At 38.5% G+C, this 19,684-nt stretch overlaps 1 protein-coding gene across 1 annotated transcript in view; it reads left to right on the top strand.

Annotated features, from left to right (window-relative positions):
- The window catches only part of PCGF6 (polycomb group ring finger 6), a gene marked incomplete at its 3' end in the record, with an annotated part of 29,823 nt that extends 10,144 nt beyond the window's left edge, over nt 1-19,679 (top strand). Inside the window, exons 8-10 of the mRNA XM_059397710.1 lie at nt 7,502-7,600; nt 14,689-14,775; nt 19,641-19,679. Of these exons, the coding sequence (XP_059253693.1) occupies nt 7,502-7,600; nt 14,689-14,775; nt 19,641-19,679 (225 nt within the window). The remainder of the gene's footprint in view (nt 1-7,501; nt 7,601-14,688; nt 14,776-19,640) is intronic.
- Between the last annotated feature and the right edge of the window lie 5 nt (nt 19,680-19,684).

Below are 19,684 nucleotides of genomic sequence, written 5' to 3'. Positions count from 1 at the left end.
ACATAAGTAGAACATATTAAAAGAGACTCAAGGGACATAACTCACTACAGTGTATGGTGTTTATTTGGATTCAAGTTGAAAAATAAACATTTATGAGAGAATAACCCCAAATTGGAAACAACCCAAATATCCATCAATTGGTAAATGGATGAACACAGTATGATATTGCCACACAGTGGAGTATTATTTGGCAATAAAAAGGAGTGGAGTACGCTAAATGCTACAAAATGGATGAATTTTGAAAATATTATGTTAAGTGAAAGAAACCAGGTGCCAAGAGACCACATAATGCATGATTCCATTTATGTGAAATGTCTAGAGCGGGGAAATTCACAGAAGCAGTAAATACTATAGATGATGGTTGCCAGCGTCTTTGGGGAGAGGGGGAATTGGGAGTGATTGCTCTTTGGTGTGGAGTTTCTTTTTGGGTGATGAAGATGTTCTGAAATTAGGTAGTGGTGATGAGTTGTACAAGCCTGCTTAAATAAACTAAAGCCATTGAATTGTATACTTTAAAATGATGAATTTAATGATACATGACTTCTATCCCAGTAAAGCTATTAAATTTTTAAAAAGTAACTAAACCGAGATGCAGTGGGAACTTTTTTTTTTTTTTTTTTAAAGATTTTATTTATTGGGGCACCTGGGTGGCTCAGTAGGTTAAAGCCTCTGCCTTCGGCTCAGGTCATGATCCCAGGGTCCTGGGATCGAGTCCCGCATCGGGCTCTCTGCTCAGCAGGGAGCCTGCTTCCCTCCCCTCTTTCTCTCTGCCTGCCTCTCTGCCTACCTGTGATCTCTGTCTGTCAAATAAATAAATAAAATCTTTAAAAAAAAAAAGAGCTATAACTAGAATTGTTAAAATGACAGAATAAAAAGAAAAACAGTAATATTGCCAATCTATTAACTAAGAAAGTTTAAGACTTTCAGAAAAGTAAAAATCATCACAAAATGCAGAATTAATAGAACCATTTGTTTCTGAAAGAGGTTCGTCTCTCACAGATATAAGGCCTTCAAATTAATAGCTGTATCATCCATTAAAACTGAAAACTTCAGGGGCGCCTGGTTAAAGCCTCTGCCTTCGGCTCAGGTCACGATCCCAGGGTCCTGGGATCGAGCCCCACATCGGGCTCTCTGCTCAGCGGGGAGCCTGCTTCCTCCTCTCTCTCTCTCTGCCTGTCTCTCTGCCTGCTTGTGATCTCTGTCTGTCAAATAAATAAATAAAAATCTTTAAAAAAAAAATGAAAACTTCATGTCTCAAAACTATGGGAGAATAGTATAATCAAACTCCTATATGCCTATCACCTAGCTTTATCAACTCAAGAACAAACTTGTTTTAAATATACCACACCCATTTCCCACTGCAACTACTTCCTAGCGGTCATTCCCCAGATTTGTTTTGGTGCAAACCCCAGACATATTTCATTTGTAAACACTTTAGTATATAGCCCTAGAAGATAAAAGATATTTTTAAAAAACATGATACCATTATCATACTTTGAAATTCCTTGATATCAGAAAATATCTAGTAAATCTTCAAATTTCACGAATTGCCTCTATTTTCTTACCCAGCAGAAAATGATTTCATTGTTTTTAGGGCTGTCATTAAAGAAAGAAAAATAAAACAAAGTTTTTGTGGAAAAAATAAAATGGAGGGAGAAAGAATCCTAAGCAGGCCCCTCATGAGCTGGATCTCATGACCCTGAGATCATGATCTGAGCCACAATCAAGGGTTAAGTGCTTAAATGACTGAGCTACCCAGTCACCCCATTAATTGTGAAAAATTTTAAACCTAGTGAAAAGTAGAACCTCCCTGTGTCCCATCACCCAGCTCTCCCAATTAACTAATGGCCAATTTTATTTCTTCTATACCTCTGTCCATTTCCCTTCTAGTATTTTTCTGAAATCCCCAGCATTTGCCACTCCATTTGTAAATATTGCAGTATTCTTAAAAGACAAGTCTCTTTTTTTATGACAAAGTGTCATAACCAAAAAAAAAAAAAAAGTTACTTAAGTGTCAGTAGATAATAAAGTGGCAGAGCTATTCTAGATTAAAGGAGATTACAGAAACATGACAACAAAATGCAGTGTGTGAGCCTTCAGGACATAAGAACAATTTTTAAAGGATATTACTAGGGCAATTTATAAAGGAATTTGGACTTTTTGGATGATTGTGTTGTATTAATGTTAAATTGCCTGAATAGTCCTTATACTTCCTGTTAATTATATTGTAGTTATATAGGAGAATCCCTTTATTCTGAAAAGATAATTGCGAATATGTATGGGGTAAAATACCGGTCTTCAAATAATTCTCATGTGGTCCAACAAAACATTAACATGCACTTATACATACATACATATAAATTAAAAGAGATAAAATGAATATAGCAATATACTAACAGTTTGCAAACTAGGTGAAAGCTATCTGGGTTTTCCTGGTGCTCTTACAATGTTGTAAGTTAGTCATTTTTCAAAAGGTTGGGGATGGTGAATGAAAAAGTTTTAATGATTTCTTACTGTCCAATATCTACCCAGTGTTCAGAATTTTAAATTGTCTCAATCACAGTGGGTGTTTTCTCTCTCTTTTTTCTCTAACACTTTAAATCAGGATCCAGGTAAAGTTCACATATTGTGATTGGTTGATAAGTCTTCAAATCTATAGGTTTTCCATTTCTTTTTTCTTTTCTTTTTTTTTTTTTTAAAGATTTTATTTATTTATTTGAGAGAGAGAGACAGTGAGAGAGAGCTTGAGCGAGGAGAAGGTCAGAGGGAGAAGCAGACTCCCCATGCAGCTGGGAGCCCGATGCGGGACTCGATTCCGGGACTCCAGGATCATGACCTGAGCCGAAGGCAGTCGTCCAACCAACTGAGCCACCCAGGCGTCCCCATTTCTTTTTTCTTTTAATTCATTGTTGAAATTGAGTCTTTTTGCTACAGTTTTCTACAAATTGGGTTTGGTTTTTTTGTTTGTTTGTTTGTTTGTTTTTCAGATTGGGTTTTGATGTTGCATTGCCCCAGTATAATTTAGCATGCATTTCTGTCTTCTGTATTTCCCATAAACTAACTGGTAGTTAAGTCTGAGTGTTGATCAGAAAGGTTTGATTTCAGGGGAGCAAGGCTACTTCATAGTTGGTGGTGTTTCTTTCCATCTAGAGTCACAGAATATCTGGTTGTCTGGGCCTCTTTATAATGTTAGCAGCCATTGGTGCTCAATGACTAAGCCCATTAACTAAATAGGGTTTGGAAAATGATGCTATCATTCCTTCTTTTTTTTTTTTTTAAGATTTTTAAAATATATATATATATTTTTAAGATTTTATTTACTTATTTGACAGAGAGAGACACAGTGAGAACACAAGCGGGGGTAGTGGGAGAGGGAGAAACAAGCTTCCTACGGAGCAGGGAGCCCGATGTGAGGCTTGATCCCAGGACCCTGGGATCATGACCTGAGCTAAAGGCAGATGCTTAATGACTGAGCCACCCAGGCCCCCCAGATTTTATTTTTAACTAATCTCTACACCCAATGTGGGGCTTGAATTTACAACCCCAAAATCAAGGATCCCATGTTCCACCAACAGAGCCAGCCAGGCGCCCCTATCATTCTTTCTTTTATTAGTTGAAATACTTCTATAAAGAGAAACTTCCCTTTGTCTGTTTGGTTAGCCAGTGGTATAGTTTATATAGGAAAAGCAGGATAGATGCTTGATTCTTTCCCTTTACTTACCAAGTCCAAAGTAGTGAGTTGGTTCATTAGCATACTGCAATCATGACCACAAATAGGTTTTGTTGTTTTTGCTTTTACTTTAATATGAACTCATGAATTTAAAGATATTTGTGATTTAAACCCATTTCATTAAGCCTTTCATCGACTCCCTGCTCAGTGGGGAGCCTGCTTCTCCCTCTCCTGGCTCCTGTTCTCTGCTATCTCTGTCTCTCTCACTCTCAAAAAGACTTTAAAAATCTTTAAAAAAATTTTTACTTCTAAAAAAAATAAATAAGCCCGTTTCAGTTTTTTCCTTTATTTTTTTTTAAAATATTTTATTTATTTATTTGACAGAGAGAGATTACATGTAGGCAGAGAGGCAGGCAGAGAGAGAGAGGAGGAAGCAGGCTCCCTGCTGAGCAGAGAGCCTGATGTGGGAATCGATCCCAGGACTCTGGGATCATGACCTGAGCTGAAGGCAGTGGCTTAACCCACTGAGCCACCCAGGCGCCCCAGTTTTTTCCTTTATTGATGTTCAAATTGTCTTTCTTCGATATCATAGTCTGTAATATTTTCTTGCTATCTGATATGACGAGGTGTTCCATGCTCAACTTGTACCTCTGTTGACCCCCAGACATGGAATTAGTCCTTTCTTCAAGGTGTCCTGGTTCCTTTTGGTGGTTTTTAAAAATCAAAGTCTGGCTACCAAGGGTTCATCCAGCTACTGGGTTCTTAACTGTTTCTAGGCCTTTTCAGTTGACAGAGATGGAATTTTTTCAAAGTAAAATATAATTATGAGTTGATACCTTCTTTTTAAAATCTCTTTTTAGAAGTATGCATTATCTAAAGCAAGAAAATAACCAGATGTCTTTTAAATCTCCCTACAGATCCTAAACTATCTTACTCAACTTTATCAACTTGACCTTTTGTGCTATAGATGGCAGGGAAGACTGCTGTCAGTTAATTTCAAAGAAGTATAATTCTGTGGATTTTTTTTTCTTATTTATTTGCAGATGGTAGGAGGCTGTTAGGTGTATCAGAAAAAAATGAGTTGACTATGTAGGTAAGAACTGGTTTTAGAGCCTTTTTTTTTTTTTAAGATTTTATTTATTTATTTGACAGAGATCACAAGTAGGCAGAGAGGCAGGAGAAAGAGAGGAAGGGAAGCAGGCTCCCCACCAAGCCGAAGGTGGAGGTCAATCCCAGCACCCCGGGACCATGACCCAAGCCAAAGGCAGAGGCCTTAACCCACTGAGCCACAAAGGCGCCCCTGGTTTTAGAGCTTTAAATGAAAAACAAAACAAAAGACAAATTATTTTCTTAAAAACTGGATGTGAATTATATGGGGGGAAAATCCAGTTACCTTCTGAACCTGGGGCATGAGGACTAAGGTTAGCCACCCTAGCTTTGAAAGCCCCGACCAGTTTTTTTTTCCAGGTATTGGCACATGTCATACTTCTGTTCTGGATTATCTAAACAGTACAGTATTTATAACTTTAGCTAAGATGGATTAATTTTAACGAACACCTGGGGTAAGGTGCTCACCAGGAATTTAGAAATAAGGGAAAATGGACTGTCCTCTGCTGGTATACCAGAGGTAAGCCCAGGAAATTAACCTTCAGAAATGCACTGGTTGCCAGACAGACGTAGTTAGATAATTCAGTAGCGGCTTCCTAAGGAACTTGATGGGATTCTCATATTGCCACCTACAATGAGGTATTTTCTTGGGGACTGCACCGGTGGGATGGCTCTTCCTCCTCCTCAGTGAGACTGCCTTAGCTTTGTGAGATGATTCCTGTACCTCCATTAAAAGTACATGAAACTTGGCCATTTTTGTCTAGTTTATATCAATATCCCATGGTGATTATTAAGCCCTCTATAAGAGTCCAATTCTTTTACATTAAGAGTAAAATGGTCACAGTATGCAGGTAGTAACTACATGTCAGGAATTAATAGGTATCTGCATCCATTAACTCACTTTCCTCTTGATAAATATAAGAGATGTAATAGATGCTATTATCTCTTTTACAAATGGGGACAGAAAGGTTCTGCAGCTTGCATACAGACTTATAGCTAGAAAATGGCAGAACCCCAAGACCTATAGCCAAGCAGTCTGTTTCTGGAATGTCTGGACTAAACACTCAGGCTATCTGCTACATACACTATGATAAGAAGGGATAGCTTTATTGTTTATTTGTTTGTTTGTTTGTTTGTTTTTGAGATAGCTTTATTGTAAGGAAAGATCTTCAGAAACCAAACTACCGGTAGGAAAGCTGAGCGCTGTTATATGGAGCAAGTGTTTGCCTGACCTGTCTAGGTCCTCTGGTAGTCATTCTGGGCTCCATCTCTTTCAGTTTTGAAAAACACTGCTCATGTTTTCCTAAAAGGTAGCCTTTTAGTTCTGATTACTTCAGCTTTTTGTTTGTATTAGATAGTAGGCTCCTTAAAAATTGCCTCAGAGACAGAAGTAGCTGGCTAAGCATTAGTTTCTGTTCTAAAACCCCGAGGCCTCTCTACCTATCACGTTAGACCATTGAATTAGACTCCAGCCACATATTAATCTTTTTATTTTCCACTTAAAAAAAGAAAACCCTTGGGGCGCCTGGGTGGCTCAGTGGGTTAAAGCCTCTGCTTTCGGCTCAGGTCATGATCCCAGGGTTCTGGGATCGAGCCCCACATCGGGCTCTCTGCTCAGCAGGGAGCCTGCTTCCTCCTCTCTCTCTGTCTGCCTCTCTGCCTACTTGTGATCTCTGTCTGTCAAATAAATAAATAAATCTTTAAAAAAAAAAAAAGAAAGAAAACCCTTTACTAAAAAAAAGAAAACCCTTTATTATGGAAAATTTCGTACTTATACAAAACTAGACAGAATAGTAAAATGAATGCCCATGTATACAACTCTGCTTCAGTAATTATAAACTGATAGCCAATCTCATTTCATCTCTATCTTCACCACTTCTCATGCTTTTAAAGCAAATCCCAGACTCTGTATCATTTTTGTCAGTAAATAGATTTATTTCTAAAAGATACGGACTTTTTACAAATATAATAATGATACTCCAATTTTAAAAATGAACTTAATCAAATTCCTTAATCAAATATGCACATACTACTTAAATTTCCAAGATTATCTCGTGAAAACTGTTCTATAGATTTGTTTGTTTTTTTGTTTTTTTTTTTTAAGATTTTATTTATTTGACGGACAGAGATCACAAGTAGGCAGACAGGCAGGCAGTGAGAGAGGAGGAAGCAGGCTCCCTGCTAAGCCTCAATGTGGGGTTTAACTCCAGGACCCAGGGATCATGACCTGAGCTGAAGGCAGAGGCTTAACCCACTGAGCCACCAGGCGCCCCTATAGATTTGTTTAAATCAGGACCCACGTAAGATGCATACATTGTAATTGGTTGGCATATCTCTTAGTTATATTCCTTGTATCTTTTTTAGTCTAGAAGTTCGTCCTCCTTTTTTTTTTTCTTTGAAGTTTTTTTTGTTGAAGAAACTAGATTGTTTCAGACATAATTTAGTCTTAGGTATTCTTTCTCTGTCACTAAATTTTATTCTAAGTTTTATTTTTGATGAGGTATTAAAATAAACCAGTAAGCCTTTCTATTAAAAAGTATTTACTTTTCAGAGAGGGGAAGCTAAGCAAAAATTCTTTTTTTCTTTGATAGGTAAATTAGCTCAAATTTCATAGTAGTTTTTCTCATAAATCTGTTAAACATCTTTGCTATAAAATTTGTTTTATTATTTATATGTTTTATGCATATTTATTCTGAAAATATTTATTTATGTTTATTTATGTAGCCCTTGGAGAAGAAGTTTGTCCGAGTTTCAGGAGAAGCAACTATTGGGCATGTAGAAAAATTCCTCAGAAGAAAAATGGGTCTTGATCCAGCTTGTCAGGTAGAGTACATGTGTGTGAAAGGACAGATAAAGTTGTGAGATCACCTTTAGCATATTGAAGAAAGAGCTGTCTCTTGGATTTCATGCCAAGGCTTTTGTTTTAGGATATGTAGATATTGTAAATGTTCATTAAATATTGGTACAGTGATTCTAGCTCCTGTTGAATCACATTTGACTGTCTGCTTCTCGCTGCTACTGATAACCACCTGTAAGTGTCAGAGAAAAGCTGAAGATAGGAGCCTCAGTTCCCCTCTTTGGTACTTGCATAACAGATTATCTGTTAGTCATCCACTTCTCTTTAGAAGACATCTTTTTTTTTTTTAAACATTTTATTTATTTATTTATTTTTTAAAGATTTTATTCATTTATTTGACAGACCGAGATCACAAGCAGGCAGAGAGGCAGGCAGACAGAGGAGGAAGCAGGGTCCCCGCTAAGCAGAGAGCCCAATGTGGGGCTCGATCCCAGGACCCTAGGATCATGACCTGAGCTGAAAGCAGAGGCTTTAACCCACTGAGCCACCCAGGTGCCCCAGATTTTATTTATTTATTTGACAGACAGAGATCACAAGTAGGCAGAGGGGCAGGCAGAGAGAGGGGGAGGAAGCAGGCTCCCTGCTGAGCAGAGAGCCTGATGCTGGGCTCAATCCGAGGACCCTGGGATCATGACCCCAGCCCAAGGCAGAGGGCCAATCCACTGAGCCGCCCAGGTGCCCCATCTTTAGAGGACATCTTTACATCAAACTGGCTCCAAGACACCTAGAAAAGTGAAATAGCTGTCTAATATGAGCCCTATTTGGTTTTTGAGCAATGGAAAATAAGCTCCGCACCCACCCAAAAAGAAAAAAAAAAGAAAGAAAAGAAAATAACCTCCCATTCTGGCTATGTAATTTGTTCTTGTTATAAGGTGGGAACTCAAACCTCATGTATTGTTGAACATAACATAGAATGAGGGCCAATAACAATGCACATAGTTTTCCCTATTTTTTTTTTTTTTTTAAGATTTTATTTATTTATTTGTCAGAGGGAGAGAGCAAGCACAAGGAGGCAAAGGGAGAAGCAGGTTCCCCGACGAGCAAGGAGCCCGACTCGGGACTCGATCCCAGGATGCCGGGCTCATGACCTGAGCCGATGGCAGCCGCTTAACCAACTGAGCCACCCAGGTGTCCCTGGTTTTCCTTTTATTTATTTATTTTTAAAAAAATTTTATTTCTTTATTTGACAGAAAGAGATCACAAGTAGACAGAGAGGCAGACAGAGAAAGGTGGGGAAGCAGGCTCTGGCTGAGCAGAGAGCCTGATGCGGGGCTCGATCCCAGGATACTGAGATCATGACCTGAGCTGAAGGCAGAGGCTTAACCCATTGAGCCACCCAGGCACTCCCCTTTTTTATTACTTAAATTTTAAAGGGGTTTTTCTTAGTATCCATTATGTGTAAAATTTCATAAAATAATTTTTATTTAAAACCCCTATTTGCTGTTAATTCACCTAACATATTTTAAAATTGGCTGAAATTTTGATAGTGTTTTTAGTACTGGTATTTGTAGGTACGAAATAAATGTCTAATCCAGAGAAATATGACTTCTCTTACTGAGTTTGACATAATGCTGACAGTATCTCCTGGCAACTAAAAACTGGAATGACCTATCTGTGACTTTGTAGCCGTAACTTGCTTGATTATTCCTCATCTTTTAGACAGAGATAGGTAGCTGCTTAGAGACAGTGAGTGATCCCATAATAGTCTATTATTTCTAAAAACAGAAGTCAGAAGACTTGCACCTGATTATATAGAATATCTAAGAAGAACCACTCAAGAGGGCTTTATTAGGATATAGATGATTTCTTCTATGGCTAGATACTGATCGGTACACAATTAGCATTTAGAAAAGTTTTACATTGGTGTTTTAAGAAATGCAGTTGCAGGACACCTGAGTGACTTAGTTAAGTGTCTGACTCTGATTTTGTCTCAGGTCACAATCTCAGGCTGTGGGATGAGCTCAGTGTTGGGCATGGAGCCTGCTCTGTGGGCTCATTGCTGGGCTCTGTGCTGGGCGTGGAGCCTGCTTAAGATTCTCCTTTGAGGAGCTCAATTGGTTAAGCATATGCCTTCAGCTCAGATCATGATCCCAGGGTCCTGGGATTGAGTTGTGCCCTGGGCTCCCTGCTCAGCAGGGAGCTACTTCTCCCTCTACCTGCCACTCCCCCTGCTTGTGCTCTCCCTCTATCTGTCAAATTAAAAAAATGAATAAGTAAAATACTTTAAAAAGAAAAAAAAAATTCTCTCTCCCTCTCCTGCCCCTCCCCTTCACCCCCTCTAAATTGCCAAATTGGTTTTACTATGTAAAAATGTGGGGTTTTTTTTCCATGTCATATAATTCAAGGCTTTTAGCATTTTGAGATAAAATTATATGAAATCTGTTTCAACATTTAATTTTTTCTGTCAGTTCTTGGCTCTCTAGGTAAATATTTCTTTCCTATTCAGGTAATCTATTAGCTGATAACATTCATAATTTACTGTTTCACCAAAATGTTGAAATAATGGAACAGAGAATTATCAGATATGCAGATATTGTGAATAAAGTCATTTAGACCTTCCAAATCCAAGAGAGAATAAACAAGAGTTGAACTTCTAATATGAGCAGAACATTGAACTAGTTAGCCGTTAATCAAAATAAAATGCTCGGCCAACCCAGTCACTTGAGCCTGCTGTGCTGACCTTCTTTATTATTCCCAAGTAGGAAATGTGTGCTTTGTTTACAGATATGTGACATTCACTTATGGTTATTCACCAGTGGGTATGGATGGGACTATAGAACTGTTAAATGCTAAACTACCTTTAAAGTTATTTGTGGCACATCAGAATTAAAAAGGAAGATAATTCTGAAAAATAATAAAATACAGATCATGTATTCTTAAGAGATTTAAGTTAGTTCAAAATTACAAATCCGTTATTGTCTGAATAGATTGCATCACTTAGAGATCTCAGTGCCTCTGGATTAACTGTGGTTGAGGTAGTGGTATTTTGAACTCCGTTATGTCTTTTTTTTTTTAAAGATTTTTTTATCTACTTGACAGGGAGAGACACAGCTAGAGAGGGAACACAAGCAGGGAGAGTGGGAGAGGGAGAAGCAGGCTTCCCGCTGAGCAGGAGAGCCCAGTGCAGGGCTCGATCCCAAGACCCTGAGACCATGACCTGAGCCAAAGGCAGAGGCTTAACCCACTGAGCCATCCAGGCGCCCTTATTTTTATTTTGTTTTATAATTATTCTTGTGTTCCTTTGTATATTGTTTGGTCTTAGATCTTACTTTGCTTTTATGAAATGAGACTTAGAGAATAAACATCATTATTGATCACTAAAAATTCTTTATATAAAGGAAGTGATACTAGATTTTGTTTTTAATCCTGCCATAATTAATTATATCTTAAAAGATAGGTTATTATTATTATTACTTATTTACTATATGACTTTAACCTTGCTATTAAATTGTTTCCAAATCAATTTTTGAACAGACTGTAATGTATCATATGGTGTATCCCTGCCATTTACTTATTACCTATTGATATTAAATTGAGCATCAATGTACTTGGCCATAAGAGTACAAAGATGAGACAGAAAATTGATGCCACCTAGGGGTTCGGTTGTGTGGGAAAGATGTACAGTACAACAACTGAAAGACAGTAGGATATGGTGAGTGCAACAAGAGCACAAGAGTGAACGATTTAACTCTGGAGGAGTCAAAGAATGGACTTGAAGGGTACATAGGAATTTACTAGACAACGAAAAAAGAACTTTCTATAAAAGAAAAGGACAAGTGTGGTACTAGCTTATTCAGTGAAAAATCCTATTCTGAAACCTGTAGTGTGATCTTGCTTATAAAAACAAAACAAAAAACAAACGAACAAAAAACAGGTTTTAAAAATAAATAAATAAAAAGATACAGGTTTTTCTTGCCTTAAGACTACCCTCACATTCTGATTTCTGCTCTGAGATTCAGAAATATTATAGTTATCCTTTCTGAGAGTTGATATGCCTGGGGGTAGAAAGATTGTACAGGAAAAGAGTTAATAAAGCCAGCTTGAAGCTGCTGTCTATAGAAGGACCTGCTTACACATTAGCCCTTGCCTGGCATCTAGGAACTTGGCCTGCAAAAAGTTCACTACAATAACAGGGAAAGTGCCCTAACTGATAAGGGTGTTACTCTGTGCCTAGACTGTATAAACAGTGGTCTGTGATGAATACCAGCTTTCCTTTGGGGAGTCTGGTTGCTAGAAAGAGAATGCCAACATGAACAGCTCTCAGTAAAAATCTATACTCCAAGCTTCAAATGGGCTTCCCTGGGTAGAAACGTTGTACAAGTTGCTTGCATTTCTAGTGCTGGAGGAGTGCTGTGGGTGTATCTTTTCCTAAACTGAGGTGACAGTAGGGTGTGCATAGCAAGCCTGTGCATGAATGTGCCCAGACTCCACCTACATCATTCACCCTTACTGATCTGGCCATGTACCCTTGCTGTGTTTCATGAGTCCATCTAGCAGATTACCAAAAATGTGGATCATGTTTGTGGGTACTTCAGAGATCCAACTGTTTGAGAGTGGTAATTTATGAAATATTTACAGTCAGGTGACTTTTAAAAATCAGTATGTAAAAAAAAAAAAATCAGGGGCGCCTGGGTGGCTCAGTGGGTTAAGCCGCTGCCTTCGGCTTGGGTCATGATCTCGGGGTCCTAGGATTGAGTCCCACATTGGGCTCTCTGCTCGGCAGGGAGCCTGCTTCCTCCTCTCTCTCTCTCTGCCTGCCTCTCTGCCTACTTGTGATCTCTCTGTGTCAAATAAATAAATAAAATCTTTAAAAAAAAATCAGTATGTAAAATTGGAATCAATTTAAATGTTTATCTAGGGAATGGGTACATAAAATATGATATATTCATACAGTGTAACACTATGTGGCTATTTTTTAATTTTATTTTATTTATTTATTTGAGAGAGAAAGAGAGCACAAGCCAGGAGGAGAGGCAGAGGGAGAAGCAGACTCCCCACTGAGCAGGCAGCCCAACACAGGACTCGATCCCAGAACCCTGGGATCATGACTTGAGCCAAAGGCAGGTGCTTAACCAACTGAGCCACCCAGGTGCCCCCACTGTGTAGGTATTAAAGAGAGAGCTAACTGTGTACTTCAGAGATATCCATGGCATATGAAGGGTTTTTGTTTTGTTTTTTAAATAAGTTGTAGAACAATCTGTGTGGTATAATCCCATTAAAAAAAGAAAAAAAAAAACCACATGGTCACATAGATCTAGGGCTGTGCACATCAAAATGTTAGTAACTGGCCAACTTCTGGGGGTTAAGATTAAGTTGAAAAATATAGTAACCAAACCATTAATGTGGTTTGACCATATGGTGAAGCTCACGAAGAGTGACGGCCCCTGGGTTGCTGAATACTAAATCAGAACATGGCGATCGTTTCCAAGTTCTTTAATTTTTCGTGGACCTAAGTTCTGTGCTCAAGGTACACTATCACTGCTTTTGAGTCATTTTGCAAACAAGTATTGCTCAGCCAATTTTGAAACTACTGAGTGTGAAACACAAAAGTTGATACTAACTGGTGTGTATGCATTATGATATATAGCTTGGGTGTTGACAGACTATAACCCGTGGGTCAAATGTAGCCTGCCATCTGTTTTTATAAATAAAATTTCACTGAACACAGCCCAAATAAGCTGTTGTCTTGCTGTATAGTGGCAGATCAAGTAGATACGACAGAGATCCTACAGAGCCAAAATATTTATTACCTAGCCTTTTATAGAAAAAGTTCACCAACCCCTGACACGCACGTAGGCTTTAGAGAAGAATAGACCGGGGACAGACCTGGGTTTAGATCCGGACTTTGCTAGTTGCTAGCTTTGTGACCTTAGGGAAGTTAAATGTCTTCACCTCTTAGTATTCCTGTCTGTAAAATGGGAATTATAATACCTAGCTCATAAGAATGAAGATTAAATGAGATCACATGTCAGGTTATGTGGTATAATATCCGGTATACATAGTGGCTTCTCAGTGAAATGCAACTGCTTTCACTGCTCTTGCCGTCCATGCTTAAGGTTTTAGGAAGATTAACGTGTTGGCAGTCTGTGCGATTTTTAGAGTAAACAGAATTTGAAAGGAGGAAATCTGGTTAGGAGGTGGTGTGGTTTCTGCTTTAAGCCTCGGGGCAGCAGCTGAAAGGATAATATGAACTCTAAGAGGTACTGGAGGGTGAGGAGCCATAAGGACTTGGTGACTGGCCGCACGTAAGAAGAAAGGGAAAGAAGAAATAAAAGGCAGAGGTGATACTCTATTCAGGGTTAGAGGACAAGGAGAAATGTCGTGTCATAAACTAAACAGGGGTATTATGAGATGCAGCCAGTGAAGGGATCTATACTAATAAGACATTGAGGACCTGACCCCATTTTAAGGCAATAGCAGGACAAAGAAAGACTGAAAATTGCATTTTTGCCTTAGGAAGTAAGTAAACTAGAATCTTTCTAACATATAGCATATAACTATACAACAACATTATTTCTAGAACATCCAGTGTAAAAATAGATTTATCTTAGAGCTTTGATATTACTAAAGGACTAAAACAATCCTAAGATATTGCATCCATAAAATAGATCCCTCAGTGTGTACTTAATGTTAAGGTTAGACTCTCCATTGTTGGAAAATTAAATATTCCTTATAAGGGAATTATTCAAATAACTAGAGATTTTCTTTTTAAGTATTGTATACCTATTTAATCATTTTATCATAGAACTTTAAAAAAATGTATCTTCCTGTGCCACCTTTATGCTGAATATATCAAATGTGATTTTACTTGTTCTCAGAGTCAAGGAAATCATTTTGAGTATCTGCTGTACTGTGCTATTGTCCTGCAATGTCTCCTAATGCTCCTTCCATTTTATTTTTGTAGCAAGTTTCTAAAATCTGTCTTGAGAGTGTTTTATCAGTCTAAAATAAAATAGCAAAATCTAGTCTGGAAATAATTACATTGGTTTTTCTTAATTTTTTCATGCAGTTTTTTGAAGCAGGAAAGCAATTTGATACTCTTATTTGCCCATAGGTAGATATCATCTGTGGTGATCACTTGTTGGAGCAGTATCAGACTCTAAGGGAAATTCGACGTGCAATTGGTGATGCAGCTATGCAGGTAGTCCTTCCACTTTATCATGCCTATGCCCGCAGAGAAGCTATTCAATGAAAAATATGTTATCAGCATTGCTCGGACTATAAATAGTAAAGCTAATATTTATCAAATGCTTCCTGTGTGTCAGGCACTTTTCTAAACAATTTATATGGTTTAGCTCTTTTGTTCCTCCTATTTCTACCTTTTTGCGTGGCCATGTTTTTATCTCTCTTTGGTGTTCATCTAGGAGTGGAATCACTGGGTTGTATGGTAACTCTGTGTTTAACCTTTCAAGGAACTGTTAAGACTGTTCCCAAGCGACGTCACCATTTTATAATCCCACCAGCAGCGTATATGGGTTCCAGTTTCCCTCGATCCTTGCCAGCACTTACTACCTATTTTTTTTTATTACAGCCATCCTGTTGGGTGTGCAGTGATGTCTCATTGTAGTTTTGATTTCATTCCCTGGTGACTAATCATGTTGAGGATCTTTTCATTGTTTATTGGCCATTTTTCTATCTTCTTTAGAGAAATTTCTATTTAGATCCTTTGTCCATTTTTAAAAACTGGGGTTTTTGTCTTTTTATATCGAGCTTTAAGAGTTCTTCATATGTCCTAAATACTAGTCCATCACTATCAGATATGATTTGTAAAACTTTTCTCCCATTCAGTGGGTAGTCCTTTGAAACACGAAAGTTTTTATTTTTTTAAACACAAAAGTTTTAAATTAGAATGAAGTCCATTTTATCTATTTTTCCTTTCGTTTCTTCTGTGTTTGTTGTCATATCTAAAAACCATTGCCTAACCCAAAATCATAAATATTTGCAGCTATGTTTACCATAGATTAATTTTTTTATTCTAGAATGTCATATAAGTGGAATCCTAGAACATATTGTGTCTGGCATCTTTCATTCACCATACATTTTTTTTTTTAAGATTTTATTTATTTATTTGACAGAGACAGAGAGAGAAGGAATCCAAGCAGGGGTAGTGGGAGAGGGAGAAGCAAGCCTACTGCCAAGCAGGGAGCCCGATGCAGAGCTTGATCCCAGGACCCCAGGATCATGACCCGAGCTGAAGGCAGACGCCTAACGACTGAGGCACCCCTCATTCACCATGCATTTTGAAACTTATCCTGTGTGGTTGCATGTAGCAATCATACTACATGCTACTTGTTCCTTTTTATTGTTGCAAAGTATTTCAGTGTATAATATGCCATATTTTATTATTTTCCTATTCATGGACATGTGGGCTATTTCCAGCTTTGGGCTAATACAAAGGAAGTAGCTATAAACAGTCTTATACAAGTATATAATTTTTTTCTTTTCTTCCTCCTTGTCATCTTTTTTTTTTTTTAATAAACATATATTTTTATCTCCAGGGGTACAGGTCTGTGAATCGCCAGATTTATACACTTCACAGCACTCTCTTGTCTTTTTTAACTAGTTTTTTTTTTTTAAGAATATATGCTTTCACTTATTTTGAACAAATAATTAGAAGTGAAATTACTGGATCATAGGAAAGGTGTATGTTTTGTTTTTTTTGTTTTTTTTTATTTAATATTTCATTTATTTATTTGTCAGAGAGAGGGAGAAAGAGAGAGCACACAAGCAGGCAGAGGGGCTGGCAGAGGCAGAGAGAGAAGCAGGCTCCCCGCCGAGCAAGGAGCCCATGTGGGACTCTATCCCAGGACTCTGGGATCATGACCCGAGCCAAAGGCAGTGGCTTAACCCACTGAGCCACCCAGGCGTCCCTGAAAGGTGTATGTTTTGTTTACAAGGAAACAACTGTTGTTTTTTTAAGATTTTATTTATTTATTTGACAGACAGTGATCACAAGTAGGCAGAGAGGCAGGCAGAGAGAGAGGGGGAGGCAGGCTCCCTACTGAGCAGAGAGCCTGATGTGGGGCTCAATCCCAGGACCCAGAGATCATGACCTGAGCCAAAGGCAGAGGCTTAACCCACTGAGCCACCCAGGTGCCCCCTTTTTTATGTTTTGTTGTTATTGTTTTAAGATTTATTTATTTATTTATTCGACAGAGAGAGATCACAAGTAGGCAGAGAGGCAGGCAGAGAGAGAGAGGAGGAAGCAGGCTGCCCACTGAGCAGAGAGCCCAATGCAGGGTTCGATCCCAGAACCCTGGGATTGTGACCTGAGCCGAAGGCAGAGGCCCCAACCGACTGAGCCACCCAGATGCCCCACTTTTTTTAATGTTTTTAAAAATATTTTATTTATTTATTTGACAGGAGAGAGAGAGAGAGAGTGCATTTGCACACGCAGGGGGAGTAGCAGTGGAAGAAGCAGGCTCTGCCTGATTCAGGGCTCAATCCCAGGACCTAGGATCATGACTTGAGATGAAGGCAGACACCTAACCAACTGAGCCACTCAGGCGTCCCTATTATATTTCAGTTTTTAAAGATTTTATTTATTTATTTATTTATTGAGAGAGTGTGTGTGTGCAAGGGGGGAGGGAGAGAGGGCACCTCAAGCAGACTGTGCTGGCACAGAGCCTGATGCAGGGCTCGATCTCACAACCCTGAGATCACGTCCTGAGCTGAAATCAAAGGGGGGACACTTAACCAGCTGAGCCACCCAGACATCCGGAAAATTTTTATCATTTTAAAAAGAGATTTGAAACAAGGCAAAGTGTTAATACTCAATAAAACTGAGTACTGGTTACAAAGGTGTTACATTAATCTTTGTACTTTGAAAGTTTTTAAACTTTCAGAGAAGTCAGGAATAGTACAGTGAACATCCATCTGTGCTTTACCCAGATTGACCTGTTTTAACAGGATTCAATCTGGGAAACAGAGCCAGTATGAATGGGATAAGGGATTATATCTTAAAACATTCATAGGGGCTGGTGAAGAAGTGTGTGAAAAGATAACTGCCTGTGCATTAGTAGTCATTGTATATCAAGAGGGCAGCAGTTTGTAGAAAAGATAGACAGAAAGTGGGGAATAGTGAGAATAAATTGGAGCCTGGAAGGAGAAATGGGCGTGTGTGTCTCATCATTTCCATCTTCAGTGATATGTGGGATCTGAAGACAAAGCTGGTGGTTTGGGCCCAAAATTCAGAGAGGCTGAAGCTGGAGCTCTTGTGGGAGCAAGAGGAGTTAGCTGCAGGCGTGGCTACTGCCCTCTACCTACAATTCAAGCCAGTGTACCCCCAACGCTGTGTGTAAGCTGGACGGGCATCTGGTGCCCTGTGTTGACCTGAACGTAATGGCTTCTGCCTCCTTCCACTCTGCAAGTCTTATACAAATCTCTGCTGGCTAACTCAAAAGGGAAGGGAATTCTGGGACATATAGTTCCAGTTTGGCTAAATTGGCATACCAAAATGCAAAAGAACCAGCTAAAATGAAAAAAAGACTCAGAGTTAAGTCAGTGTAGATGTGGAGTGACTAGAATTTATATACGTTGGTAGTGGGACTGTGAACTGACCTCATTACTTTCGAATTCTGCTGGTAATATCTACTACAGCCCACTCCCCCAGCAATTTGATTTCTGAGTATAGATCTAATAGAAATGAATATAGGGGTGCCAGGGTGGCTCTGTGGGTTAAGCCTCTGCCTTTGGCTCAGGTCATGATCTCTGGATCCTGGGATCGAGCCCCACATCAGGCTCTCTGCTCAGCAGGGAGCCTGCTTCCCCCCCCTCTCTGCCTGCCTCTCTGCCTACTTGTGATCTCTGTCAAATACGTAAATAAAAATTTTTCTTAAAAAAAATGAATATTATGTCTACCACAAGACATGTACAAGATACTTTATAATACCTTTATTTGTGATAGCCACAAACTAGGAGCAACCCAAATGTGCAACAAAGAATGAGTAAAAAATTGTGGCATATACACGCAATTGAATACAGCTATCATATGCAGCAACAGGGAGGAATTGTACAGACTTAACAGTGAGCAAAAGAATATACAGTTGGTAATTATTATTCATGGATTCCATATTTGTAAGTTTGCTTACTTATTAATGTTTTATTGTAACCCCAAATTAATACTAATAGCCATTTCATGGCCACTCACTAAGTTTTTCATAACTTTTTTTAATGGTATTTGGATTTTTTAAAGAAATCGCAAGTCTTATAATTTTGCTAATAAAATTTATATGTAATTGAGTATTGGAAAGATGCTCCAAGGCTGATTGTTCTATGTTGCAATATTACAGGTTATAATTATCCTTCCGTTATATAGGTACACTATAGGTGTGGAAAGTTTGTCAGAGTAGCAAAAGTAATTGGCAATACAATGATTAGGGACCATTAGTTTTTCAAACGGCTATCATTATTAACTTGAATTTTATGTGTGATTTACAAGGAAGGAAGAGGACTTAGTCACCTTTCTGTTTCTTTGAAAAAGTAACTGGCTTTTCCTTGAGCAACAGTTCTCTTATTTCCAAAAAGAAGATGAAGATGTATGAAATGTAATTATTTTTGCAATACAGCCAGCTTAGTGATGGAACGAAATGGTGTTAGGAATCAGTGGGGAAAAAAGTCTTGAAGTGGTTTGGATTGGAAAGTGAGAAGAAAAAAGGAAATCCATTAATCAGCCTGCCAGGGTTGTTGAGGAACAATACATATATGATGTAGAATCTCAGAAAAAGACAGTAACATTTCTCAAGCCCTTACTCAAAGCTACTGTATTCTAGGTGCAAAAGAGCATGTGTTACATACTGAAAAATCATTAAAAAGGCACACTGACAGGGAATGTTTGGTGATGAGGTGAATATGAATGAGCAGGTTTATTTATCTTGGACCCTTTATTTTTTTTAAACCAAAGAATTTCACATTAGTGTTGGGCTATGAAAAATAAGCCATATCTGACTTAATCATTTACAGACCTGGTTTTCAACTAACTGCAAAACACTTTTTTTTTCTTTTCAGGATGGTCTGCTGGTCCTTCATTATGGTCTTGTAGTTTCTCCCTT

The sequence above is a fragment of the Mustela nigripes genome, chromosome 4, assembly GCF_022355385.1.
Source record: "Mustela nigripes isolate SB6536 chromosome 4, MUSNIG.SB6536, whole genome shotgun sequence".
In the NCBI taxonomy this organism is placed as follows: domain Eukaryota; kingdom Metazoa; phylum Chordata; class Mammalia; order Carnivora; family Mustelidae; genus Mustela; species Mustela nigripes.
Note: the sequence above shows the minus strand (reverse complement) of the source record. Positions and strands in the feature narration are given on the sequence as shown.